This window comes from Cucurbita pepo, chromosome LG12 (genome assembly GCF_002806865.2).
Source record: "Cucurbita pepo subsp. pepo cultivar mu-cu-16 chromosome LG12, ASM280686v2, whole genome shotgun sequence".
NCBI lineage: Eukaryota > Viridiplantae > Streptophyta > Magnoliopsida > Cucurbitales > Cucurbitaceae > Cucurbita > Cucurbita pepo.
Window position 1 is genome coordinate 5,555,042 of NC_036649.1, and position 26,738 is coordinate 5,581,779.

The following is a 26,738-nucleotide window of genomic DNA, read 5'->3' on the forward strand; positions in this document are numbered from 1 at the left end:
CTGGCTGCCCCCTTCTCGTTCTTCTTCAATCATCTTCTCTCTGAACTTTCGTTTTCCCCCTTTCCCCTCTTCCTCTCTTCCAATTTCTCTCCCATTTCTCCTCCACGGCGTCCTTCGATCTCCCTCTTCCTCCTTCTCTTGATCTGATTTTGTTGTTCGGCTTCAATTGAGCCATCAGGTTTCCATGGCCGCCGCCAAGACCGCTCGGTCCAGAGGCACGCCTGTCAAGGAGACTGGCGCCAAGTTTGAGGAGGGCATCAGTTTCTTCAGGTCCGATAAATTTGATGCCGATTCCTATGTTCAAACTAGATGCTCTCTTAACGAGAAGGTTCGTTTCATCTATCCATCTCATTTTACCAATTTTTTTCTTTCGTTTCAAGTGTTTTGTGTTTATCCTTTCTCGGTTAGGTGGGGATTGCATGTCATCGCGATGCTTACTTGTTTTTTCTTAAGCATTTTGTGGATATCGGCTAAATTTAGCTTTCCTTTCCTGATTCAATTGGTTGTGATTTGTTGTCACTCATCGGGGATTTCTTACTAAATTTAATAGAGTTAATTGTTCCCATCAAGTATTTCAGATTGAAATATGTGAAATCCTGAAACTTTAGTTTTTTTTTTCTCATTTTCGTAAGACTTTTTTTGGCAAGTGTTACTGCTGTGAAAGATTTAGAGAGCTTCTAACTATAAATAGATTCATCATGCATGAAAGTGAAATTTCACGGTGTATTTTCCTTTGCGCTATCACACCCATCTTGTTTTAGTACGATCTTCTATTGTTTTTGTCCATCTTATGCATCGTCCTGACAGCGGTCACATATTTACATAAAATGTCAAGCCATACTGTCAACCTTATATTTATAAGGGATTGTTGAAGGAGTTCATACTTGATTCATATCATATGCTTTGAATCAAATGATATTGTCAAACGGAATAATATGTTCTGAAGCAAAACCACACAAATTAATTAGAAAGGAGATGAAATAATATACGTTAATCAAAGCTCTTGTGGTCTTGCTTTAAAGACGCTTGATTAACAACCATCATTCGGTAGAACGTAGAAGTATTCTTCATTTCCCTTGTGGCTATTTCATTTATGAAGTTTACAGTTGTTGCAGAAAGAAAAACTCATATTCTAGACACTAGAAATCTAGCTTACAAAACATTTCTGATTATTGAGGAAATGAGACTACAGAATAAGAGTAGAATTTGTAACCGAACCAAAAGGAAGAAGGTTGTAGATCGTTGGAGGAAACTATGTTTAGACTTGAGAAATTTTGGAACATTTGAAAGAGCTTTGTTGGGAACTTTGAAAATTTTATAGCCTTTGAGAATGGAAGTTAATTCTATTTACTGGCAGGAGATGAAAGACTGTTTTTCTTTCTGGTCCTTTTAAAAAATATAACTTGCAGTAAGTAATACATTATTTTCAAAATCATCGACACATTTCAGTTCATGATTTGACAACCTTGATCATATGCCCTTTGGTCAGTTCGTGTGATTAATGAGCTTGTTATTTCCCCTACCGCACATCCACTTCATTACTTCATGTTTTTTATTTATTGTCTTATATCATGCCAAATAGACCTTTATTTGTTTGACGAATCTCTGATGTCAAGTATATACTGTTTTGTAGGAAATTAAGCAATTATGCACTTATCTTTGGGATTTGAAGAAAGCTTCTGCTGAGGAGATGCGTAAAAGTGTCTATGCAAATTATGCTGCCTTTATACGGTAAGTTGTAACTGGCATTCAATATATTATATAAATGTAGAGTTGTTTGAAGGATGGAACCAGCCGATCCATGTGAAGGAAGATTTTATCTTTTATTATTACGAGGGATAAATTTAAGATATGAAGTAATTAATTAGTTTGCTAGTTAATTTGAAGAAATGTGGTGCACTGAAGTGTTGCAAAACCGACGAGTTGCAAAATATATAGATACAGTGAACATTGAACAATATATTTTGTTGATGAATAAACTGAGATAAACCCACAAAAAGTTGCAGAGCGCACTTTAATGTTTTTCTTCACTGTTAATTTTATTCAGCGTAGTAATAATTTATATTGATGTCGTGCTATTTTCTGACAGCACATCAAAGGAGATATCAGATTTAGAGGTGGAGCTCTCGTCCATCAGAAACCTTCTGTCTACTCAGGCTGCTTTAATTCATGGTTTAGCTGAAGGGGTTCACATTGATTCTGTGTCCTCCTCTGCTTCTGAAAGCACAACTCCAAATGGCTTTCTAGGTTCAGGGGATGACAATCCTTCAGATACTGAGAAGTGGTTAGTGGAGTACCCTGATACTTTGGATGTTCTCTTAGCTGAACGAAGAGTTGATGAAGCTTTGGAAGCTCTTGATGAGGGAGAGAGGATAGTTTCTGAGGCAAAAGAAAAGAAAACCTTGAGCCCAGCGGCAATTATGTCTCTTCAATCATCAATTGCTGAGAGGAGGCAAAGGTTAGCAGATCAGCTTGCTGAGGCTGCTTGTCAGCCTTCTACTCGTGGTGTCGAACTCCGTGCAGCCGTATCAGCACTCAAGAAATTAGGAGATGGACAGCGTGCTCACACTTTGTTACTAAAAGCACATCTCCAAAGATATCAGTACAATATGCAAAGCCTTCGGCCATCCAGCACTTCATATGGAGGAGCCTATACTGCTGCCCTCTCCCAGTTGGTTTTCTCAGCCATTGCTCAAGCTTCTAGTGATTCCTTGTCTATTTTTGGTAAAGAACTTGCTTATTCTTCTGAGCTAGTGGTGTGGGCTACAAAACAGACGGAGGCTTTTGCACTTCTTGTAAAAAGACATGCTTTAGCTTCATCTGCAGCTGCTGGAGGTCTCAGAGCTGCTGCAGAGTGTGTTCAAATTGCTTTAGGTCATTGTTCATTATTGGAAGGTCGTGGTTTGGCACTCTGTCCTGTGCTTGTAAAACTTTTCAGGCCTAGTGTTGAACAAGCACTTGAAGCCAATTTAAAAAGAATTGAAGAAAGCACAGCTGCCTTGGCTGCTGCTGATGATTGGGTACTAAGATATGCTCCGACAACAACATCCCAATCTGGCCGAACTTCTAGCACTGCTCTTAGTAATACTGCATTCCAACATAAATTGACTAGTAGTGCTCACCGCTTCAATTTTATGGTCCAGGTAAACATTCCCACCTAATCATTCTTTAATGATATTAATGTGGTGTGCTGATGCGTGGGGTATTTGTGTTTATATTCTTTTCTGGCGATTGTTCTGACATTATTTATTATTGATTCATTGTTCTTTTTGGAAAGTAATATATACTTGACAGGGGAGATGTGATGATAGTGGAGTGGAGGACCCTTTGTAACTAAGTGGATGGGAAGTGGGCGAGTCTAGAGAATGTATGAGAGGTGTATGTATTTTATGTGGCTAGTCTGAGGTAGGGAGAAATAAGGAACCCTGTGATTTTCCTTTTCCTTTAGGTCCATACTCTTTTCAAAATTGAACTAAGTGGTTTTTGTCAATATGTTTTATGTGTGCGCGTGCGTTTTTCTTTGGGGGGGTGGGGGGAGGGGGTTGTTGAAGGAAGTTGGATTATATGTGTTTGATGTTGCACTTTGGGATGGCATATATTCTTTCATTATTTCATTTATCTTACTGGTACGATATTCCTCTTTTTTTTTCTTTTCTGGGTGTTCAAATGTTCCCCTTGCAGGATTTTTTTGAGGACGTGGGACCTTTACTTAGTATGCAACTAGGCAATCAAACTCTGGAGGGTTTATTCCAAGTTTTTGACTCTTATATCAATATGTTAATCAAAGCATTGCCTGGTATGGAAGAAGAAGCAAATTTTGATGGTGCGGGAAGTAAGATAGTGCGCTTAGCTGAAACGGAAGTTCAGCAAGTTGCTCTCTTGGCAAATGCATCATTGTTAGCATATGAACTATTGCCTCGTGCTGCCATGAAACTGTCCCTGCCAACTCAGACTGCTTATAAGGACGATCCTCGCCAGAGACTTTCAGACAAGCAAAACCGTCATCCAGAACAAAGGGAGTGGAAAAGGCGGCTAGTTGGCTCTGTGGATAGATTGAAAGATACTTTTTGTCGACAGCATGCCCTTGATCTGATTTTTACAGAGGATGGAGACAGCCATCTCACTGCTGAGATGTACCTGAACATGGGTGGAAATATGGATGAAGTTGAATGGTTCCCATCTCTTATATTCCAGGTACTTCATGTGATCCTTATTTTGTGATCAGATTCTAGTATACTATGTTGGTTAATTTAGTTCAATTTTACTTGCATACTATGTATCATTATATCTGGTCGTGTTGTGACACTTATGCTTATATGTGCATGAGAAAGTTAGACTAACCTTTGTCTATGAAAAAGAAATTTGTTTCTCCTACCAAATTAATACTGAAACACTTAGTACTCTGCAACCATTACTTGATTTTTCCATTGGAAGTCTAACCTTGTATTTTTCTTTTATTTTTTATTATCACAATTCAGGAACTGTTTGTAAAACTGAGCAGAATGGCTAGTATGGCAGCAGATATGTTTGTTGGCAGGGAAAGATTTGCTACATTACTATTGATGAGGCTCACAGAAACTGTCATCTTGTGGCTTTCGGGGGACCAAAGTTTTTGGGATGATATTGAGGAAGGCCCAAGGCCTCTAGGACCTCTGGGTCTTCAACAGGTGAGCATTATGGTTCTGCTTACTCCTGATAACTCTTTACGTTCGGCAATCACATTATATAAGGATTTGATGAAACTTCATCGCCTGCAGCTGACAGCATCAGTCTTTAATTTGTAATCTAGAATGCCATTTTTGTGTTCATATCAAGAAAAGAGTGGAATATGGGGAGCTTACGCTAAACCATTTTTGTTCTTTCTAAATATGCTGTTGTTATGTTTTGAAAAATAGGAGCAAATAGGATATTGTTTTCTCTTGAGCTATATATTTACACCTTAACACAGAGCACAATGTCTCCATTGTACTTCTGCTTCACCGTACTGCGACTTCCTTCGAGAAAAAAGGTCCCAGTTGTTATCAGACATAGTATGGGCTTTTGGGGTGGGAGTTCAGCCTTAGGTTAAACCATCTGGGTGTAATGCTTAATAAGTGAGGATTCTTATTTTCTTGGAACTAGTGCAAGTTGGGTTACAAAACGTCTCCTTGTAAAGTATTGTAGGTTGGGCTTCATATCAAGAATTTCAAAAAAAGAAACTACTGAGAAGATGTTGACCAATTATATATGCTTATAAATGATTGTTTGGTTCTTTTAATTAAAATATAAATAAATAATATTATTGTGTAAATGAAGTCTCTGGGCTTGGTAAGCTAACTACTACTGAGAATGTGATTGAAAATCTCATCAATCACTAATAGGCACCTGTTTCCATGTAAATAACTGCAATCAATTGTTTCTAATTTGTGCAGTTGTACTTGGATATGAAGTTCGTCATGTGTTTTGCTTCCCAAGGTCGATACTTATCTCGGAATCTACACAGAGTTGTCAATGAGATCATTTCAAAAGCAATGGCTGCGTTTGCTGCAACAGGAATGGATCCAGATAGGTACGCCGTACCCATTATGCTGAATTCTAATGCTTTTATAACTTTTTCTTGCATGCTAAAGTTTGAATTACTAGCATAATTTTTGTTTGTATGGTTATCTTTCTCATTGTTAACTTTAAGTTTGTTGAACACAGATACTAGCATGGTTATGTATAGTAATATATAGTAATATCATATGATGCTTGATTTTAAATGCTTAAGACTAGGGCCGTCTGCTGGATAGAAAATTATGACTGAGCATGAAACTAGCTACACAAAATCTATTAAGTTGATGAACCAGGAAGATAAAAGACATAACATTACGTCGTTCCCACCTCACATTACATGTATATTTTGAAGTGTATGTGTGTTTGTAACACCTGAAAATTTGAATTTTGTTTTGGTCAGTTTATATTTTGAATATTACTGCCGTTTCACGTATAACAAAAGAAAGCCCTCTGAGAGAAACTAGAACCATGCAGTATGAAATTGGTTTTTGGTTTGGGACCATTTTCCTTCAATCTTTTTATTTGTTTTTGTGAATTAAGTCGATGCTTCCTATTATTTTCATATCACTTTTTCATGTTGAGAGCGTCTCTTATGATTTTTGGCATGTGTGAGACACGTATGGCTCCTTCGATTCTCTTAGATTGTAATGAACTTTGCTTGTTCCGTGATGTATTTACAATTTTGTAGACTTTGTTTAGTTTTTATGAGATTCAATCTGTATTTCCTGTCAGTGTACTACCGGAAGATGAATGGTTCAATGATGTTTGTCAAGATGCAATGGAAAGATTAAGTGGGAGGCCAAAGGCCATAAATGGGGACAGGGATCCTAATAGCCCAACAGCCTCAGTTTCAGCCCAGTCGATATCTTCTGTTAGATCTCATGGGAGTTCTTGAGTCACAATTTCTTCCTTGTAAATTAGACACATCCAAGTTCGTTGCGTGGATTTGGATTTGTGGGCGTTGCATTCCTGGTTGGTACTTGAGCTTCCAGTTCCACCACCCTCTAGATCTGTCAATTACATCCATATTCTTTGAATTTTGCTCTCTTTCATGTTTAAGTTTTAGAGGCTTCCCTACATTTGTATTAGATATGTTGGTAAAGTTTATGATAAGCATGTAGTTTGTAAATGATGATCGAACGAACTATTATGATTCCCACATTTTTCCATTCTTTAACAGAAGCAGGATTCTTGCCTGTGATTTGGTTCATTTGTGTCCAAACATTGCAATTTCTGTTCCCAAATCCTCATGGAATGGAACTATCATTTGAAAATTGACTTAACCTTGCGTTATTTATTTCCTTTTTAGCGATCTATTGCCATTGAATGAATTGCATTTATTTTTATGTTCTCCTTCCATAGGTCAGTCAGGTAACTTTGCATTTATTTCCCTCTACGGCTCTATGCTCTCATATCAGAGAGCAATATGCTAGGAGATTGTAACGACTAAACAGTTTTAGGACACTCAACAAGATAGAAGTTTGAAAAACAACTCCATGAAAGCACTAGAATGGTGATCCTAAACAAGCATAAGTTAACCTAGATCTTGATTAAACTATTCCTTTCTTCACATCCCACCCATACCAAGCATAGCAAGTCAGCAAAGAGAGCAGTGGCATCAATTTCCTCCAGCTTTGTAGTCAAGCCAGGTACATCCAGCAAACTCGACGATGAAGAGAAGATGGATCGAACTGGTTCATCCTGTCGCCTCTATAAATCTGTGTTATCTTTGCTTTCTATTCAAGAAATTATAGGAAGAAATAAATATATACCCTTCACCCATAATTTGATGATAACTTCACCTCCATGTGGGGTCATGCACAATTGAAGCCTTGCTGGGAAAAGAAACTTTAGATAGCACCTGAAACTGAACCTCAAATGGATAGCAGCCCGGTCAATTCATGCTTGAATCCTGTATGTAAATGACACTGTATATTTTTTTATGCTTAACAAACGAAGGTTTTAGCAGTAGCTTGAATGCTGTGAATACTTCACTATGAATTAATGGCTTGACCAAGTAAGTATGATGTGGTCATGAGATGATTATGGGAATGTTAATGGCAAAATCAAGGAAATAATGGCGTGATGTTGAGTAATTTGGAACTTCTACTGAGATGAATACATTCCTACTAGAGCTGCACCATGATATGGAACTCCTACTGACTTGAAATGGGGAGGTGAGATGAAGGAAGTGACTGAACCTTACATGTGGATGCTCTCAATAAACCAGGCAATCCATTTAGAGAAATCGCTACATAATCATCATGTACAAACAATAAAGATAGGACTAATGCACAGCACACATCCTACAAATGATAATAATATCTGAGCCCCTATTAAGTATCCAGCCATGAAATCTTCTCAGTTACTGGTAAATAAATGCATGTCACAAATAAGGGCTACAGTAGCATGCTTCCAAATGGAATGTTTGTGACACCAATATGAGCATTCAAAATGCTGATGACTTGATATGAAATGGATCATGGATGCATGCAACTGCTGCAAGATGCATCCTATCATCTAGTGCTTGTATTTGTCGGAGCAAAAAGAACAGAGTACATCCCCTTCACGCTATTGGTATGCCATAGCTTGTGGAGTTCCGTTGGCGCCAGCAGCAGAAACAGGGTAGGTAGCATCCTTCCGTTTCCCAAATGGGTTCTTAGAAAATGTATTCATGAGTCAAGAGAAGAAACGTCTATCCTCAATCATGAAACAAACATCTAGTTCAAATTGCTATGCAATTAATCCAGTTGAAGAAATCACATAATGCATTTCAATGTCTGAAGTAAAAACTAATAGCTAATATGAATGGTTGATTGGTAATGATGCACAGCAGCACATTCAGCAAACAATACATGTATCCAAACTCAAGAAAATATAAACAATATTCCTTAACATCACCTGGCTCGTGTACTAGGCTCCACTAGCATTATCATTTCCACTGTGCTGTTAGAAAATAAAACAGAGATCAAACGTAAAACAAGCCTATCCACTATCCATGATAAGCACCCATTTTGTTCAAGGTATCACCTATGAGTAAGATAAGTCAACCATTAAATTTGATAAATCGCTCACTCTTGACACTTGCATTTCCAGGCAAAGACAACTTCCAATTTACAAGTACCAATAGGATAGGTAAGATCGTTCTATAACTAGCATCGAATAGAAAATTTTGATGAAGAAAAGGATATTGTATTCTCATGCCCACAGAGCCAGAACTAGGAATAACAGCACCCTGCAAATTATGATGCACATTGGTGGCAGTGTTCACGTCCTAAATAGGTGAAGTGATAACCAAATTAGTAGACATGAAAGGAAACGTAGTTTGATAATCCTTAACCTGAACATGACTTGTGAAGATTAAAGGATCAACAGTTCACTATAACCTACTTACTTCAAACTCAATGAAGCAGACCGTGTGCCTTTCCTGCCTCAGAATCTTCATTTGCTTAAATCCAGATTGTCTGCATTAAATGTCATGAACCAGTGATCCAAAAGATTCAGTTGGTTTAAGGTTATTTATAGACATGATAAAATGATTTAAAAAATTGTGCAAAGATGAGACTTGCATACACGCTTAAAAGACCTCTGAGTTCCTCTTCATTTACATTTTCCCCCAGATTACCAATAAACAGGGTATTGCAAGGAGGATTATCTTTAGTGTTCTGTATGAAACATGAGAAAAATGAGATACAGAAATCTTTCAATACTTGCACAAAAACCCATGAAATGTAAGCTTTTGATTTTCCCAGCGGAAACAATAAGACAACACACTTCATGATGCCTTCATCTCGTGATAACTTTAATAGTTAGTTGTAAATAAAGTTCGAAGTTCAGGGGTAGTAATTGCGAGAGGGCGATGCAAAGTTCAAAGTCGAACCGAAACAGAGCATGGACATGCTAAACTAACATTGTGGACCAGTCAAATGCTAATGAAAAAATAAAAAAGCATGGTAAAAGGACACCACTGACAAGGTGAAACTCCAACAAGAATTATAGTTATTTTCCATAGAGACTGTAAACGGATTACCTGAACAGGCACATAGCTGCTAGGTGCTGGTACAGGTGCAGGAGCAGGTATAGGTACAGGAGGAACCGGGTAACCTCCATACGGATCATATGGAGGAGGAGGTGGAGCCATATACCTAGATCATCACAGAACCATAAGGAACTTGAACAACACAACTCAATGCCATTTCATAAAACATCTCCAGGTGATTAGACATATAACTGACTTTAAAGCGAAAGCACCTTCAAGTTTCCATAAAGAGAAGACTCACCCATGAGGCCCCCAAATAGGGGGTGGAGGTGCATGAAAAGGCGACGGGCTTGAATATCTGGTGTGGGCATAGTCACCACCAGTTCTCAAACGTTTACTTTGGTCATAAGCATTTGCATCAGCAACAATGCCTACAAGTAGTACAAAGATTAGCAAATTGAGCAATCCTTTGCTTCTTTCTTTTTTGAAAAGAAAAATGAGTAACAAAGAGCGTTTAAACCGTGAAATCATTACACGACAAAAGAACAAGCGGAAGGTAGCCTAAGCCTTAGATAATAAGCAGAAGATTATGCTGGGAGAATGTTTATTGATCTCCCACTGTTGATAGAAAAGGAGACGAAACTATTGCATAGCTATATACAGTGCCTAAGGCAACTTATGGCAGAAGCATGTAGCATTACAAGTCAAGATCAAAAGGAAAGTAAATGTGATAAACCAAATTCTAAAACAGACGTCATGCGTTATGACCCTCCAATCAGAGCTCAAAATAAAACTAACGAGACCCAACAAGAATCATAAAGTTACTAAATCACCTCGTTTAACAAAGAGATTTTTCTTGGCCATCTCCGTGTGCAACACTGACTTAGACTCCGCATCAAAAACCATATCCTAAACCACAAAGAACAAAGCAACCGACACTAGAAGATTGAGAATTCAAAAGCTCAATAAGTAAAGCAGTGAGGTAAAGACATGAACCTGAAGGGCATCTTTAGCGGCAATAGCAAGCTGGCCATTGGAGAATAGAGCAAAACCCATAGGCTTTTCGCCTTTAAAATTTACTTGCGAGGCCTCGTAACCAGGTAACCATCTGAGAAGATTCTGTAGCTCTCTCTCTTTTACATCTTCAGGAAGACCTGTTATAAATATAGTTCGAACCTAACGCCACACAACATCAAAAACTGCCTCACAGAGAGAATCGAAATAGCAGAAACCATCAAATAATTCCACAAGACGACTGATTGAGCAGAATAATCACCCAAACTCACCACAAAACACGAAACAAAACAAATTAATCTCCAACTAGGTAAAAGAGGGACAGTACCTCATCGGAGGCATGACGACTGGGGTTGTCGACGAGGATCTGAGGAGGATGAGGGTGAGGAATAGGAGGGGGAGCGGCGGTGGCAGCTTGTGGTGGAGGAAGAGGAGGAGCAGCGGCCGCCGCAGGCCATTGCTGGTGATACGGGTGGATTCCAGTGCCGGCCATGCGTAAACAAGTGGAACGAAACAGCAGGAAGCAACTATGGAGTACGGAGGCAACCAAATTTCTCCGTTCAACTTCTTCGTATTAACAAATTTCGTGAATTTGTTGGCCCTCTGTGCTCTGCTCCGATACGGATTTGGAAGTTTCCGGGGAAAACCTAAGAAGATGTAAAGAAAAAGGTGGCTTGTCCACGATCTGCGCGCCAAGCGTGATGATATGTCCTTCGCCATTGGGCCAACTGCCGGCCCACAGCCAATTTTCCAATCTTCCCCTTTTTATATTAAATAATTATACCTCATTATTTTTAAAAGTTTCATTTTAAATCTTTCAAATTCAAATTTTTTTTCCAAATAAATCCTAAACTATTTATTGCATTCATAAACAAATATATATATATATATATAAAAAAATCTAAATATATATCAAAAATAAAATTTGAGATCCGTTAAAATGTGATGTCCCACCTTAGTTGGGAGGAGAATAAACCACAATTTATAAGGGTGTAGAAACATTCCCATTCCTCTAGTAGATGCGTTTTAAAGTCTTGAAGGGAAGCTCGAAAAAGAAAGCTCAGAGAAAACAATATCCGCTGGCGGTGGATCTGGGTCGTTACAAATGGTATTAGAGTCAGACACCGGACGATGTGCTAGCTTTCTCGCTGTTCCCTAAAGGGAGTAGACACGAGGCGGTGTACCAGTAAGGACGCTGGGCTCTGAAGAAAGGTGGATTGTGATGTCCTACATTAGTTCGGGAGGAGAACAAAACACAATTTATAAAGTTTTGAGGGGAAGTTGGAAAGGGAAAGCTAGAGGAAGCCTGAAAAGAAGATCCAAGAACCTCATCGGTAATTTAGGGTTTAGAGTTTAAATTTAAATTTAAATTTTTTATTTTTACTTTTTGTTATATATATATATATATATATATATATATATATATATATATATATTTTACTTTTTGTTGAATATTAAAAAATATATTATAAAATTGAATTCTAGAAAACAGTGGTTGACTTTTTGAAATATTAACTATTTTTAAAAAATTTACACTGTCTTAAAATAATATAGAGCTGTTATCCATTTAATTATAATATTTGTTTTTAATATTTGGTCGGTTTTAAATACATATTATTAAAAATTATGTGAAAAATACTCTTTTAATCACTAAGCTTTTGGCCTAGTCATTTAATTCCTATATTACAAACATTAAATTTTTTATTTTTTATTTCTAAATATTGAGTTTAATTCTTATTTCGTACCTAAAATGTTACATTTTTTTATCTAATTATTTATGTTTTAATATTTATAATTTTACCTCCCAATTTTCACCATCACTCAAATTTTCCGTTTAAAAGCGTAATTTTTGAAACTCTTAAAAACAAAATTCAAAATTTAAAAAATATAATATTTTAAAATTTACCGACAAACCATATTAAAATTAGACTTCGAGTAGATAAAAAGGTAATATTTTAAAACTTAAGGGCTATATAAAAACAAGATTTAAAAAATAAGGGACTAGAAAGAAAATTTATTCTATAAAAAGCATGCATGCAAAAAAGGAAGAAATAGAAGCAGAGAAAGAAAAAGAGAATTATGTATAAAAGAAATGTACGAAAATATATTTGGAATACAAGGAAGAAAACGAGTACTACTGTACGCGATGTGTCGTAGTAGAGGAGCGTTCCTTGATAATTTGGAGGCCGACATGTCGTCCAAGCATCATGAGCGTGGCCTGAGGGTTAGTACCAGGCGACACCCCAAAAGTGGAGCCATCCACCACTCTCAACGCCTCCATTCCGATGACCCGATGGTTCCGGTCCACCACTTTCCCCGCGACGCACCCACCATGGTAGTGCCATATCGTGCTCACCGTCCTCTTACAAAACTCCCTCAAAAACCCATCATCCTTCTCCTCTTTCTCCGGATAAACCGGCCCAACGAACCGGAACTCCCTCTTCCATAACCACCCGCTGAACTTAAACCCCTCCATCGACCGGCTCCTCAAAACCTCCCCTATCTTCCTCGTCCCGTTCACGCACCGCTCTAGATCCACCGCGTTGCCGAAGTAGTTGAACCAAACCACCGGGTTCACTCTCACGTCGGTTGAAGCCAGCCGCATCGAACCGAACGATACCGGTCCAATTATCTTCTCCATCAATGTCGCCACCGTCAGATAAACCGGCGCCGATTGAGCTCTTATGAAAAATGACTTCGGGGGAGAAGTAAACGGAATCACGTTGGATGTCGCTTCCAAATACGCGCCGGATTCCGTTATTCCGGCTACCTGAATCAAAGATTGCTCCAACGGCATCGGCGATAAAATGGAAATTCCATTACGGGGATTGTCGTAGAGGTAGTGCCCTACGTAGGGTAAATGATGAGTCACAGGAATCCCCCACGACGACAGATACGGACGCGAACCAATTCCACTCAGTAACAGTAAATGCGGACTTCCTATAGCGCCTGCAGCTACTAGAACCTCGCCACGCGCGCGTAGCAGCGCGTGGTGATACGCGCCTCGTTGGTCATGATAAAGAACCCCTGTTGCCGTTGCTTTGGACGCCACGAGAATTCTCTCCACCGTCGCGTGCACTGCGACTTTGATATTACACGGCTTCGCATAAGCAAGAAGATCCGCCGCGCTATGGCGGCGGCCTAATTCGTCGAACGTGGAGCCTCCGATTTTGGTCCCAATCAAATGGTCGAAACTGAAGCCGTGGTAAGGTTTGATTCCGGCTTCAACCATTCCGTCTCGAACTGCCGATTGCCAATTCTTGAGATTAGGTCTGAACACGATCTCTTTCTCTACCCACTCGTAGGACTGGTTGACCATGGCTAGGTCCCAATGGAGGTGCGAGTTTTGGAAAAACGCTGGATCCGCTCTGCTGTAGAAGCCGGCGTTGATGGCGCTGCTTCCGCCGAGGATCCGCCCTCGGGCATTAGGAATGCCTTCTTCTGAGGTGAAGGCTTGCACGGGGGAGTCACGTGAATGGACGTCGTCCATTAGAGTCGTCAAGAATCCTTCCTGTGACATCAAATTCGAGTTTCCGTGAGGGACGCCGCCGCGCTCCAGGACAAGAACTCGGAATTTGCTCGATAAGGTCGCAGCCAGCGGGCAACCGGCTGTTCCGCCGCCTACGATTATGTAATCGTAGTAATCTTCCTTCGGAAAATCCGCCGCGTCTGACACGAACTTCAGGTAACTAGGCTCTGTAGTTATTAAGATCATTATAATTCTGAGATTAATTAGATTCAAGAAATCGATTTAATCATAATTACCTCGCTGAGACGAGCTTAGATCGGCGGAGATGGAGGCCGGTGAGGCGTAAAAGAGGAGCAAGAAGGCGAGGATCTGAGAGTAGGAGAAAATGCGAGGCGGCATTGTGGAGAAGACGAAGGTCTGTGTGAGTTTCTTGGAAGGGAAGAGAGGCATTTCTTGAATCAAGTAAGGTTGTTGGTTGAAGATTCAAATGAAAATAGTTTCATATTGTCAACAGATTTTATGACCTTGTTTTCGATATATCAACTTAGAACCGGCTTTTGATTTAATAACCATCCCCTAATATGCTATTTGGTATTTATTTACTAGGGGAAACTAGTGATAACTTCCACGTATCGAAACAATGATCGAGTCGACATTGTCGAGCACGTTACATTGTGATAGCACGACATAATGGAGGGAACTCGGCTTATGTACTAGTCAAATTTATTGAGTAGTCGAGAAATTGAACGATGAACCGTTTAATTTTAAAAGTTTTTCATTTTATTCCTTTTAATTTGGCTGAATCTTATAATATCCTTTTTATAATAAGGAACCTTGTGTCAACCTGTCACCGAGAATGTCCTATGTTTCAAAAACCAATGCTACCAAGCACCTACTATTGAAGTTAGCCTTCATGATTCGTATGTTATTGTTGCTGACATGTAATCCATTGAAGATGGTCCTCGGGACGAAGAGTTTGAACTAGATAAACAATCTCCTTGAATTCTGAATCTCCCATTGTAGCTACTACCTCAAATGAACCGATATATTTTTTTTTTAACAATTTGATGTTCGGAAGAAAGCACGAATATAAAAATCAACAAAAAAAAAACGTATACAATAATTTAAGTAAAAAAACTTTAAAATCAGAGAAAATATATACTCTGACAAAAAATTATCATGCAAAAATTTATTACAACTATTTGTAATTCATCTTTGATAGCTCTGAAACATGTCGATCTTAGAATATTCCTTTATGTTTTTATGGTAAGTTTGAGCTTGGTTCGACCCGCGTAGAGAGGAAAATGAGTTTTTGTGTACTTATGGCATATTGATATTGATAGTGCAAACAATATCTCCAATCCCTAAATTTTAATTTTTAAACTTAAATAACTTATTTTAAATTTAGGTTAAATTAATAAAAATATTTTTAAACTTCACATTTAGTTTTTTTAAAAAAATACTTTCAAAACTTTTAAATTTTTCAATAATAATTAAAATTTAAAAAATATTTTGAAAATACTTTCTTATTAAAATATAACTTTAAAATATATTTTTCAATTTTTTAAACAAATAATACTCTTTTAATTTTTAAAAGTTTTATTAGTTTTGAAAATATTTGAAAGTAATATAACAAATAAAAAATAAAAAAGTTCGAAAAATAATAGACAATTTTCGTCCCTTTCATATATTAAAGAACTTTTATTTTTTTAAACAAAATAAGTAAAGATATTTAAAAAATAAAAAATAAAAAATAAAAAATTTAATTTTGCTTTACATTAGGAAGGAGGATTATTACAAGAGGAAGGAGGCGGACGTGTTGTTTGTCGAAATCGAGGAGTATGAACTGGATGGGGACGTAAGAGGTTTGCGGCGGAGAGACGGCGGAGAGACGGCGGAGGGAGAGGGGAAAGGGTTGAAGAACATAGAAGTAAAGTAGAAGACAAAACCCCAAATGCGTCTAACCTTGCCGTAGCTTCCTCCGTACAAACCTAACCAGCTTTCCTTTCTTTCTCACTACACCATCTCCTATTTTATATGTTATTCTACACTTATCTTTTGCTTCTCAAATGTCTGTGCCTTGTATTTTAATCATAAACATACAATTAATACTAATTACTTTAAATAATAATAAATTCAACCGTGCGAGATAGATTCAACTATTTGATCCAGACGAATGAGTGGCTCTGCAGCATGCTCCGAAGGAGATTGACCCGAGAGTCAGCCCAATCAAAAAGGGAACGGCCTGTTGTCTAGACTGCATTTCGGGAATTTCAACACCATTTCATTTCAACAAAAAAGACAGTGGAAATCCAATTCCGTTGTGTCTTTTTCTACATAAAAACCACCGGTAATAAATATAAATTAATTAATTTTGAAACGCCTTCTTACGACCATTTTTAAAAAGTTACCATATTGGAATCTATTAAGATACGATTCAATTTATAATACACGACGATGACGATGATTGTTCTGTACGATTGTATCCTCCACGAATTTGGTCCACGAATTTTATAAGAAAATGAACACTATCTCCAATGGTATGAGATTTTTGAAAAAATCAAAAGCAAAACCATGAGACTTTACGCTCAAAGTAAACAATATCATACTATTATAGAGGTTCGTAGTTTCTAACCGTCAATTACTCTTCATGCACTGTGAGGGGCACGTTAAATGAACACGACTCTCCACAATGGTACGATATTGTTCACTTTAAACAAAGTCATGAACTAAACTTAGTCGTGCCACTAGATTAGTAAATCCTCAAATGTCGAACAAAACTCGAAAAAAAGTCAAGCCTCCTCAAAGACACACAGACAACTTTCATCATCCAACAGGACATATATATCTATATCTATATATATATATTATAAGGTTTTGAACTCATGTTCCAAGCAAGCCCTTATATGAGATTGCATGTAATTAAAAATTAATCACAACGAAACTTCTTAAGTTATTGTCAGATCTAAACAGCAGCTTCCATGTAATTAATGGAGTGTCTTAATCATCGACTAATTGGGGATTAAACAACTAATTTAAAAGCTAATTTTGGTGGGCTGAAACGACAGCGTTTTGTTTCCATACAACTGTCAACTCACATGTAAATGCTATAACATGTCATCAATTAGACCCCTAAAAAATACCATTAATTATTTCATAATCTCAACTACATGGAATGTCAAATTCTCTTGTCTACTCGTACTTCAGCAGATAACATGCTTCCTTTCCTAATTAAACAAATAAATAATGGTTTATTTTAAATAAAAAGAATAATATATTTTATTCAAATTTATTTTAAATTTTTAACAAAGTCAAAATAATTTTTTTTTTTAAATTTAACCCCAAAATTTTAATTTTATTAAAAATCCTCGTGTTGCTCTATCATATAATATAATATAATATATATATATATATTATTTATTTATCTATTTTAAATATAATTTTTGGGAGTGTTTTCCACTTATAAATGATTTTTTTTTTAATATGAGAGTTTCGATGGTCAAAATTATTAATTTTTAAAACTTCTTTTATTAGATTTCTAATATTTATATTATTGTATTTTTGCATTTCAAAATTAGCGAAAAAGTCTAGGTTAATCTCTCTAACATTCAAATTTATTCAATTTTCGAATCCAAACCTTTAAAATACCTCTTTTAGTCTTAGATCATTTTAAAAAATAACTATAAAAATTCTTATTATGATCGTATTTTTTAATATATGTACTAATTTGATCGTATTTTTTAAAATTAATAACTTATGATCAAAATAATTGGATTAAATAAAGAGAAGGGCATAAATATATAAACTCGATTTATTATTCAATTATTATAGTTATTATTTCTCTAATAAAAGGGACAACGACAACAAGTAGTGGCTAGCTGTTTAATACACAACAGTATTCTCTGGTTAGAGAGACAAAAAAAACAGTTATAGATTAGANAAAAAAAAAAAAAAAAGAAAAGTTAACGTTGGGCCAGGTCATGCAGAGTCGAAGCTGGCCTCTTCCGGCTCGGTGAAAACGGTAACACAAACCACAGCTTTGGAATTCAGTCCCCCAAATAGGAAACCCAACAATAAATTATTGGGTTAAAAAAAGAAAAGGGAACCGAACCGAACCGAACCGAACCGAACCGACCGAACCAAGCAGAAAAGGCAGCAGCCAAAAGGAAGGAAGGAAAGTGAATGAATGAATCAATCATCTCCTTGAATGTACCAACAAAGGAGCATGGTGGCGCAACGGCGCAGAATGTAAATCCGCGCGCGCTGTTCCTTGACCAACGACGCGCACCGCCGTGAAAACCCATGTCGCCGTTTTGAAACCTTACCGGAATCCGCCATTTTTTTGAAGGCTTTGAGTTTCCAAGCTGCCGAAGCAGGTGGTGGCTAAGCAGCTGTTAAGCTAGAATCTGAAAGCGCGCACATATTTATGGAGTGAAGGGGGGTGGCTTTGGGAATTGGGAGGCTGGAAGGGGGATGAACGTGGGGGGTTGAAAAGAGTGTATTGTACGTATAAATAAAGAAAGGGTGGGAGGGTGGGAGGGTGGGAGGGTGGGAGGGGGGGTTGATTGAAGGGGAGGGAAAGTTAAGGGCAGGGGAAGGCATGAAAAGGGGAGAGTGTTTGAATAAGGACGAAGCATTTGTAGATTTGGTATTATTGGGATGGCCCAAATAGGGAACCGCTAAAGTGGGGCTTCAATCCTGAGGTGGGACGTTGGTTTGGTTGGGATTCTACCTTGGATTTTTCCCCCTTTCTTCTTTTTTTTTTTAATTTTGCCAACTGTCTTCCTCTTTGCTATTCCCTATTTTTGTTTAGGGTTTTATATTCTCCTCGCCCTAACACCGATTTGATTCACCTCGAGTGGAAGTCTTTATTTGACGATCACACCATTTGTTGCTGTTGATGATCGTTGTAGTGGTACTCGGTCGGTCTTGGTTTAAAGTGGAATGAAATAGATTGGTTTGAGTTTCTATGAGTCGACAGGAGAAGTATTGCTCGGAGGTGGATTTGACCCACAGTGAATTATAGTAGGGTGTTTATATGATCCGAGAACTCAAACCACTTAGGACACCTTACCTAACTCATTATACTGTAGTAGGGTTTTTTTTTTTTTTTCAATCTGGGATGGGTTGAATTTTGTTGACGATGACACCATTTGTTGCTGTTGGTGATTGTTGCAGTAGTACCGGGTTGGTTTTGGTTTAAAGTGGAATGAAATAGATTGGTTTGAGTTTCTATGAGTCGACTGGAGAAGCATTGCTCGGAGGTGGATTTGACCCAGAGTGGATTACAGTAGACTCAAAGGTTGGGTTGGGTTAGTTTTTTTTTTCCCTCAATTTGGGACGGGTTGAATTTTTGAAAAATTGAAAATTTGGGTAGATTGACATTTCCTAACCAACCCAAAAATAGGGTTCCAACTCCAAATTCCTTGTCGGGTAAGTTCTGACCCACACGAAAGGCATAACGATCTAGACACTATCTCGGAGAGAGGCTCGATGAAATAGACATGTCTGTGAAAATGCAGACTACCTGCACCTAGACAGAAATACCCTATGAAGCTTTACTGTTCCCTGAGATTGACTTTGAGCCTTTCCTGCGCAGCTTAAGTGGAGGGTGAAGGAGGCCCGGGCCCGAGCCATTAGCGAGAATCTTACTTTTAAGATTATTAACAAGATTACAATATTTGACGTTTGTAACTCATATTAGCATCAAGACTTACTAATGTTTTATATGTGAGTTTTATGAAATTTTGGTTATTAACATAACATATATGGTAAGTATAATTTTTGGGTTGAGTTGGTTTGAGAATTCTATTCGAGTTACTCGGATCACCAATCCAACCAACCAAAAATTTTAAGTTCGTTCGAAAAATTTCCCCAACCCAACCAAAGTAAGCAAAGCATTGTAATACGAGGGTTTTCGTTGTTGGGACGGGATCAAACAAGATTGACGAACGAGGAATTTCCATACTTTGATCTTACCGAAGATTCATCACATCATAATGAGATCGACAGTGTGAAACTATAAAAACATTTCAAATTTACATTCAGTAGTTATTGTTCACCATACAGATTCATCTAATTGCTATTACAAGACACAAACATCGAGGCAACCTCGTTGAATAAAATTTACCACACGACCTAATAATAAAGACTCGAGAATGCAACGTAAATAATAAGCATTGTCAAGTACATGTCACGAGATTTTTTCATATCTTGCTAACACGAACATAACTTATCTACCAAGANTTGACTTTGGGTCTTTCCTGCTCAGTTTAAGTGGAGGGCGAAGGAGGCCCAGGCCCGAGCCATTAGTGAGAACCTTACTTTTAAGATTATTAAGAAGATTACGAATATTTGATGTTTGTAACTAATATTAACATCATGACTTGTGAATGTTTTATATTTGAGTTGTATGAAATTTTAGTTATTAATGCAGCATATGGGTTAGGTCGGTTTGTGAATTCTATTCGAGTTATTCAAATCACCAACTCAACCAACCAAAAATTTCAAGTTCGTTCGAAAAACTTCCCCCAACCCAACCAGGGTAAGCAAAACATTACAATATGAGGATTTTCGTTGTTGGGACGGAATCAAACAAGATTGACAAACGAAAGAATTTCCATACTTCGATCTTACCGAAGATTCATCACATCATAATGAGATCGACAGTGTGAAACTATAAAAACATTTCAAATTTACATTCAGTAGTTATTGTTCACCATACAGATTCATCTAATTGCTATTACAAGACACAAACATCGAGGCAACCTCGTTGAATAAAATTTACCACACGACCTAATAATAAAGACTCGAGAATGCAACGTAAATAATAAGCATTGTCAAGTACATGTCACGAGATTTTTTCATATCTTGCTAACACGAACATAACTTATCTACCAAGACAAATATCCCGAACAACTATATATTATTGAATTAAATTATTGGTTAAAATTTTAGTTAAGTCCAACTACATTGATGGATCAATATTCCCATTAGAAAATATTTAGAATCTAAGATTTGGATGGATTTTGGATGAGATTGGTTTAAACAATGTTATCTTAGCACGTCATTGAAACCCAAAAAACTCAATCTTTTTCACGTGGTTTTTGAGTTAGAAATATGAGGAAGCATAAGATTAAGGAGTGATTAACATCTGTTTAGGTTAAAAATTAGTTTAATTAAAGTTAATGGTGAGATTTGGTGATCGGAATCTATTATCTTGTGGAGTGCAACGGCAATGGAGCTTAGCTGGTCGACACAGACCGCAGACAGCCTCAATCTCCATCCGATAATGTTGCTCACTTCACTTACAGCCTTATGTTTTTAAATAATAATACGATTCTTTCATTTTCATCCTCCAACTTTTCAAATATTATTTTTCGTCCATCAAGTTTAGATTTATTGTCCGATAGTCCTTAAACTTTTAAAATCTATATATTAAGATATAATATTTAAATAATATATTATAATAATTAGTTATAGAATATATCTTAAATATTCGTAAACAATTAATATTTTATCTTAGGATTTGATTAGCAGTATATTTTATCTTATTTTCGAGATTTAGTTAGTTTATATTTTTTTTTTCTTATTTTCAGGTATTAGTTGGTGACTTGTATAAACATTAATGAAGATCGCACTTTTGATCCCACTTCTATTTCTCATTCTCAACGGTATATTTAGATAATTAAGTAAAAATAATACAAGAATGACTAAAAAAAATTAAGTTATGGACTAAATGTGGAAGTTGAGGAATTGACGGGTTAAGTTGAGTTGGGTTTGAGAAATCTTTTTTTTGGATCAATCTAAAATTTTAGGTATGTTTGGCTGGTGACCCGAGTAATCTAAATAGAGTTAACAATGAAAAATGTTGGATAAGGGAAGAAATTGTTGTATAAAAAATTTGAATTATTTTTAAATTTGAGTATTGTGTAAAAATTTATTAGAAATGATAATTAAACCCAAAAAAAAATCAACTAAATAGATAAAACAAAAGTCTATTAAAAATTTTAAATTAAAATTTTATGTCCATGAATTTAAAAAAAATATATTAAATACACAAATTTAAATATATTTTTAAATTTAAAAATATTGTGTAGAAAATTAAAATTTAAAAATTTATTAGACCAAGAAAATGTCAACTAAATGGATGGATAAAGAAAAAGTCTAATAAAAAAAATTAAAATTATACTATAATATGTGCGTGAATTTAAAAAAAAAAATTTAATTTAAAAATTTATTAGAAATGGTAATGGGACCAAAATCAAAATGGCAAGTACGGTCTAAATGGACCGGGGCCCAACGTTACAGCTTAAGCCCGGGCCCTGAGTACGACAACGGAAGGAGTGGGTCTTTTCATTTGGGTTCCACTGGCGCCACAAGGAGTTGAAGAGGATGGCGGGAAATGGAACGGAGAGCCTGAATGGTTTGTTGATCACGCGGGTGGCAAACTCGGGATTCCGATTCCAACACAGTCATCGGATGATCGGAATCGTTTTTCCATTTGGAGAAAGCTGATAGAAGAAGGAAACCTACCGTTCTAGAGCGCATGGATTCTCTTTGTCGCAAGTTTCGCATGAGGTACGGTATTGAATGCTGCTTTTCCGTTTATGCCTGTGTTCATGATTCTTTTGAATGTATTTTTTGATTCTAGATTGTTGAGATTGCTATACTGCGATTGGTTGTTTAAAAGTCGATTGATGGTTGAATGTGAACTTGAACTGGTTTCTTTTTAGTTTGAAACTCTTTGGTTGCTAACGCTACGAAAATTGCGTTAGTAAGTTGTTTCGCTAATTTCAGTTCTTCAGTGAAATATATTTGGACTATTTTCTTCATTCAAGAGCTGAATAGTCATGTTTTGAAGTGATAACTAGGCGTCTGAGATCACAACCTGAAAGAGAAAGGTACTGATGTTTCATAGATGCTAAAATCTTTGACAAGCCAATTTTTGCTCGTTGTAGTCTTAAACAAATTACATTTAGTGCTCAGTAGGTCTTGTCACTGCTGATCGCACAATTTAATCATTAGTTTTAGTATATTCGGAAAACGAGTCTCCAACGGTGAGATTTCTCTGGACACTGACCATATTATGGGAAAAGGCTGGAGATGATCTAGTGAGTGCGCTTGATTTAAGTCAGAACACCAATACTGTGTAGCAGTGTCAAAGATTTAAATAAACCTAGATTCGATGTACTTGTATCTGCTGTCTTCATGCTTATGGTCATGCACATTTCTTGTCTTTTTTTTGGGGAGAGGCCTCCCTTCTCGATTCTGTTCTGTCAATCAGCTACTCATGTCATGATCTAATTTTCCAATAGAACTGGCCAACTTGGATTTGCAGCATTTTCTGCCTCATTATCTCAATAGCCTTAAAGAAGTGGTCGGTCTTGTATCGTTGTACGCTTCGCTTTCTATAAATCATCCTGGCTGTCTCACCAAAATAGATCTTTATGCTCTTGTTTGCTCTTTCAACTTAGTTTGCTAACATTGCTACGGTTTCAAGTATTTAAAGTTTGTTTGTGTGCTCCAAAAATTGGTATGCGAGTATGTTTTCCCACCTTTCATGATTATGATAATCACAATCCTTTCCACGTTAATTGACGAAATTAACCTCACCGGCTAGTGCGAGGGCAGGAACATGAGAAGGTCGCTTCCAATTTGAGTGATAGATATTCCAAAAGTAAAAGTGGTTTTATGATCCCTGTTCTTAACCATTGGTGTGAGTGATGAATTCCCAGGACATGTCTTCCTTCCCCTGTTTGTTTTAACCTCACTGAATAGTTGCAATTTCTGAGGTTCAGTTAAATCTTATATGAAGCTCCTTTACCGCGTTTCTGTGATTGTTCAGTTGTTAAGCTGTATATGTGATATCCACAATGTTGAAAGCTGAAAATAAAATTATTGAGAAGCGAGCTTTCACATCACCTATTAATTGCATGCATCCTGATGTGTGAACAAACAAACCAGCCAGTACTGAATCTTCCCACGAGACAGCTATGATATTTGTTTCGATAATTTTCTGCCTGCCTTAATTGTTGTTTGTACAAGCATTTAGCTCGCTTTTCTTGCGCCAGTGGCATTGGAGAGAGATGGGACGGTAATTTTTACGATGTAGTTTCATCTCCCTAGTTCTTTATACATCTGAAGATCAATAAATTTAAAGTAGCATCTCACTTGAGTGAAGCCTAGAAGTTCTAGCAGTAAGCAACTTCAACTTCATATCCATCTGCCATCATTTTCATTCCTTACTTACTCTTTACTTACTGCAAATGCTGACATTGCTGGCAGAACTTCTACGTGATCTTTATCATTAGACTAAACATTTCATCATAGTCTAGTCTATATGGTTGAGGGAACCATGAAGCTATGGTCCAAGCCTTGTATCTCTCGATTGATTCATCCGAGAGACATTTTATTTTGTAAATCCGCTTGCAAGAGATGAGTTTGATATCTTATGGACTTGGCACGAGTGTTCAGGTTTGATTTTTCTCCAAGGCTATAACTTTTTCCTCTGTTGCTCACCAAGTTTTGTGATGCTTCTTCATACATCCTGGCTCTTTAACTCCGTCTTCTATAATAACTGCATTGGCATATTTAAGATTTGGCTCGTTGATGTGTTATTTCCTTTTCATTGGATTTGCTTGGTTGAGTCACCTTTTGCTTACCAACACAAGTGTCCTGGAATCTTCAGACACATGAACACTTAACCACCAAATGTGTATAGTTTGCTCCGGTCTTCTATGATAGAATTTCTTCAATGTTGTCAAAGTCTAATAATACTTCCTTCTTCGAGTGCCACCCTGATTCTATTGCGCCACTTCGATCGTCAGTCGTGTGGTTTGAGCATCCTGAATCAATGATCCAGTCATTCTCATAATTGATATGCTCTTCCATCATCACCATGAGCGCTAGCTCATCTTCTTCTATGACACATAGTACCTCTACATCTCATTCATACTCCATCTCCTTTTTGGAGATTGCCACATTGCTTTTGACGGAATTTTTCTTGGACCAATTATCCTTGGACATGTGACCATTTTTCTCGCAATTGTAGTAAATACATTCAAATCTCTTTCTTTGAGAACTTTTGTTGTCGTTCTTCTAAGCTCTCTCAGGTTATGCAATTCATTGGTATTTCTTTCTTTGTCACCATTTTTGTATCCATTTTTGGTAGACGACTTATTGTTGCTTTGATTTTCACTTGTGTAGAATGCTTCTTCTTCACCCTTTAACGTGATGCCTCCCATTTGCTTAGCCATAGCTAGCAAATTTTTAAACTATATATGTGATAGTTAAGTGGTCATCCTTGTACAACAATAACGAAGTTTCTATATCTTGGTCGCAATCCAAGGATCCTCCTCATTTGAGCTTCCAATGACAACCCCTAGATCTAATTCAGTAATCTCTCGACAAATTGACTTGACTCTATGGGTTCTAAGCAATCGTCTTGTTGCATTGTGAGATTGATAGCAACTTGTTCCCCATAAGTTATAACTTCGTATCATTCTTCTTTGAGAAAAACGTCATGAACGAGTCTCATGATTCTTTCGGTGTCTTATCTTCCCGAATATGCTCCAACGTTTCTCTTCTACTGTGGTCTTCGAGGAAAACATTGTTTTGCCTGCTTTTATTCTCCATTTGTGCAAGACGCCATTAGAATCCTCTTTTGGCGGTGTAATTTCACTCCCACCAACCCTCCTAAAGGTTTTGTTCTTGCCGATAGAACATCATGCATGTTGCCCACATGTTGTAGTTGTTGTTGTTTAGTTTCTTGATTATTTTGACATTTGGAAATCACCCATCATGTTGGCTATACCTCATTAATACCAAACAAGCTTTTTCGACACAACTTGCAGAGTCACGAACTATTCACAACACAAAAGAAACTCACTAATTATCTCAAGAAATCGTTTCTAATGTGGAAGATCAGACATAGTTGCGACCACAGAGCATACACTAAGAAAGCAAACAACCTACATCAACCTCACTCTGATACCAGATTGTTGAACACAATTCTTTGTGAGAAATAATCAATATTTATTAAGATCAATCGAGAATATACTAAAAGACACTCTTGGAATACTATACACTTTACTTTGGATTACTTAGAGTTTCTTGTGATGAAAACCTAATAATTAGGTGGACGGTATTTATAAGAGGCTAGACAGTTCATTCTTAAAACATATAACTATTTATTCTTAAAATACCTAAATTTTTTTTTCGATTCCTAAAATAATTAAGTATCTTTATTTCTAAAATATATAGATAATGGACTCATACAATTATTGAGTCTTGACCCTATTGAGGTAGTGATGATATTTTAACCTTTAGTTTATAAATTTTATCCCGGTAAAATTAGTCACTACTCTTAATTTATGCTAAATTGTTTCTAAAAAGCTTTAGTCTCTATAATAGTCCTTTTATAAATTTTAAAACATATCTCACACTTAATCTTATTATTATTATAATATTAAAGTTTGATAAAAAGGAATTAAATTCAAACTAACAATAAAGATTACAATTAAGATTACTGGAAATATAAAAACTAAATTTAAACCTTTAAAAGAAAATACCAACTGAAATAGAATGAGTCTAGAAGTAGTACTCAAAATGGTATTTTGACGAAATGGGGGATTTTTCTCTACATTATGAATTCTTTTTTTTTTTTTTTTTTTTTTTGCGCTTGGAGATTTCAGAATAAATTATACAGTATCTCCGAGGGAAGCCCGTGGGTGTTGGGTA

The 26,738-nt window shown here is 36.8% G+C and overlaps 3 protein-coding genes across 6 annotated transcripts; 1 reads left to right on the forward strand and 2 right to left on the reverse strand.

Moving 5' to 3' along the window:
- LOC111806487 (exocyst complex component EXO84B-like) lies at positions 1-6,745 on the forward strand. The gene is made up of 7 exons (XM_023691826.1): positions 1-328; positions 1,634-1,731; positions 2,090-3,143; positions 3,682-4,194; positions 4,479-4,667; positions 5,412-5,548; positions 6,268-6,745. The coding sequence occupies exons 1-7, from the start codon at positions 185-187 to the stop codon at positions 6,428-6,430; spliced, it is 2,298 nt and encodes a 765-aa protein (XP_023547594.1). The 5' UTR covers positions 1-184; the 3' UTR covers positions 6,431-6,745.
- A 151-nt stretch (positions 6,746-6,896) lies between these two features.
- LOC111806488 (RNA-binding protein with multiple splicing 2-like) lies at positions 6,897-11,216 on the reverse strand. 4 transcript variants are annotated; one of them, XR_002816817.1, is made up of 10 exons: positions 10,857-11,216; positions 10,511-10,690; positions 10,348-10,423; positions 9,816-9,945; positions 9,566-9,680; positions 9,109-9,200; positions 8,930-8,999; positions 8,727-8,809; positions 7,308-8,203; positions 6,897-7,236 (listed from the first exon to the last, which is right to left on the reverse strand). XR_002816817.1 is itself a non-coding variant. In XM_023691828.1 (9 exons), the coding sequence occupies exons 1-9, from the start codon at positions 11,019-11,021 to the stop codon at positions 8,107-8,109; spliced, it is 1,008 nt and encodes a 335-aa protein (XP_023547596.1). In that variant the 5' UTR covers positions 11,022-11,216; the 3' UTR covers positions 6,897-8,106. The 4 variants fall into 4 exon arrangements, 2 of the variants coding, with proteins under 2 accessions (XP_023547596.1, XP_023547595.1); XR_002816816.1 differs by having other exon boundaries at positions 6,897-7,245; XM_023691828.1 differs by having other exon boundaries at positions 6,897-8,203.
- Positions 11,217-12,623: 1,407 nt separating this feature from the next.
- On the reverse strand, positions 12,624-14,484 carry LOC111807599 ((R)-mandelonitrile lyase-like). The gene is made up of 2 exons (XM_023693390.1): positions 14,294-14,484; positions 12,624-14,224 (listed from the first exon to the last, which is right to left on the reverse strand). Exons 1-2 carry the CDS (start codon positions 14,445-14,447, stop codon positions 12,663-12,665), a joined length of 1,716 nt encoding a protein of 571 aa, XP_023549158.1. The 5' UTR covers positions 14,448-14,484; the 3' UTR covers positions 12,624-12,662.
- Positions 14,485-26,738: the final 12,254 nt, after the last annotated feature.

Excerpts from the sequence above, each read along its gene's own strand:
- LOC111806487 (XM_023691826.1), top strand. The coding sequence starts at position 185 with ATGGCCGCCGCCAAGACCGCTCGGTCCAGAGGCACGCCTGTCAAGGAG. Across the intron at positions 3,144-3,681 it reads GCTTCAATTTTATGGTCCAG|GATTTTTTTGAGGACGTGGG; the intron begins GTAAACATTCCC and ends TTCCCCTTGCAG. Across the intron at positions 4,195-4,478 it reads TCCCATCTCTTATATTCCAG|GAACTGTTTGTAAAACTGAG; the intron begins GTACTTCATGTG and ends ATCACAATTCAG.
- LOC111806488 (XM_023691827.1), bottom strand. The coding sequence starts at position 11,021 with ATGGCCGGCACTGGAATCCACCCGTATCACCAGCAATGGCCTGCGGCG. Across the intron at positions 9,681-9,815 it reads CCTATTTGGGGGCCTCATGG|GTATATGGCTCCACCTCCTC; the intron begins GTGAGTCTTCTC and ends GTGATGATCTAG. Across the intron at positions 8,810-8,929 it reads TCTGCTTCATTGAGTTTGAA|GACGTGAACACTGCCACCAA; the intron begins GTAAGTAGGTTA and ends TCACCTATTTAG.
- LOC111807599 (XM_023693390.1), bottom strand. The coding sequence starts at position 14,447 with ATGCCTCTCTTCCCTTCCAAGAAACTCACACAGACCTTCGTCTTCTCC. Across the intron at positions 14,225-14,293 it reads TCTAAGCTCGTCTCAGCGAG|AGCCTAGTTACCTGAAGTTC; the intron begins GTAATTATGATT and ends TAATAACTACAG.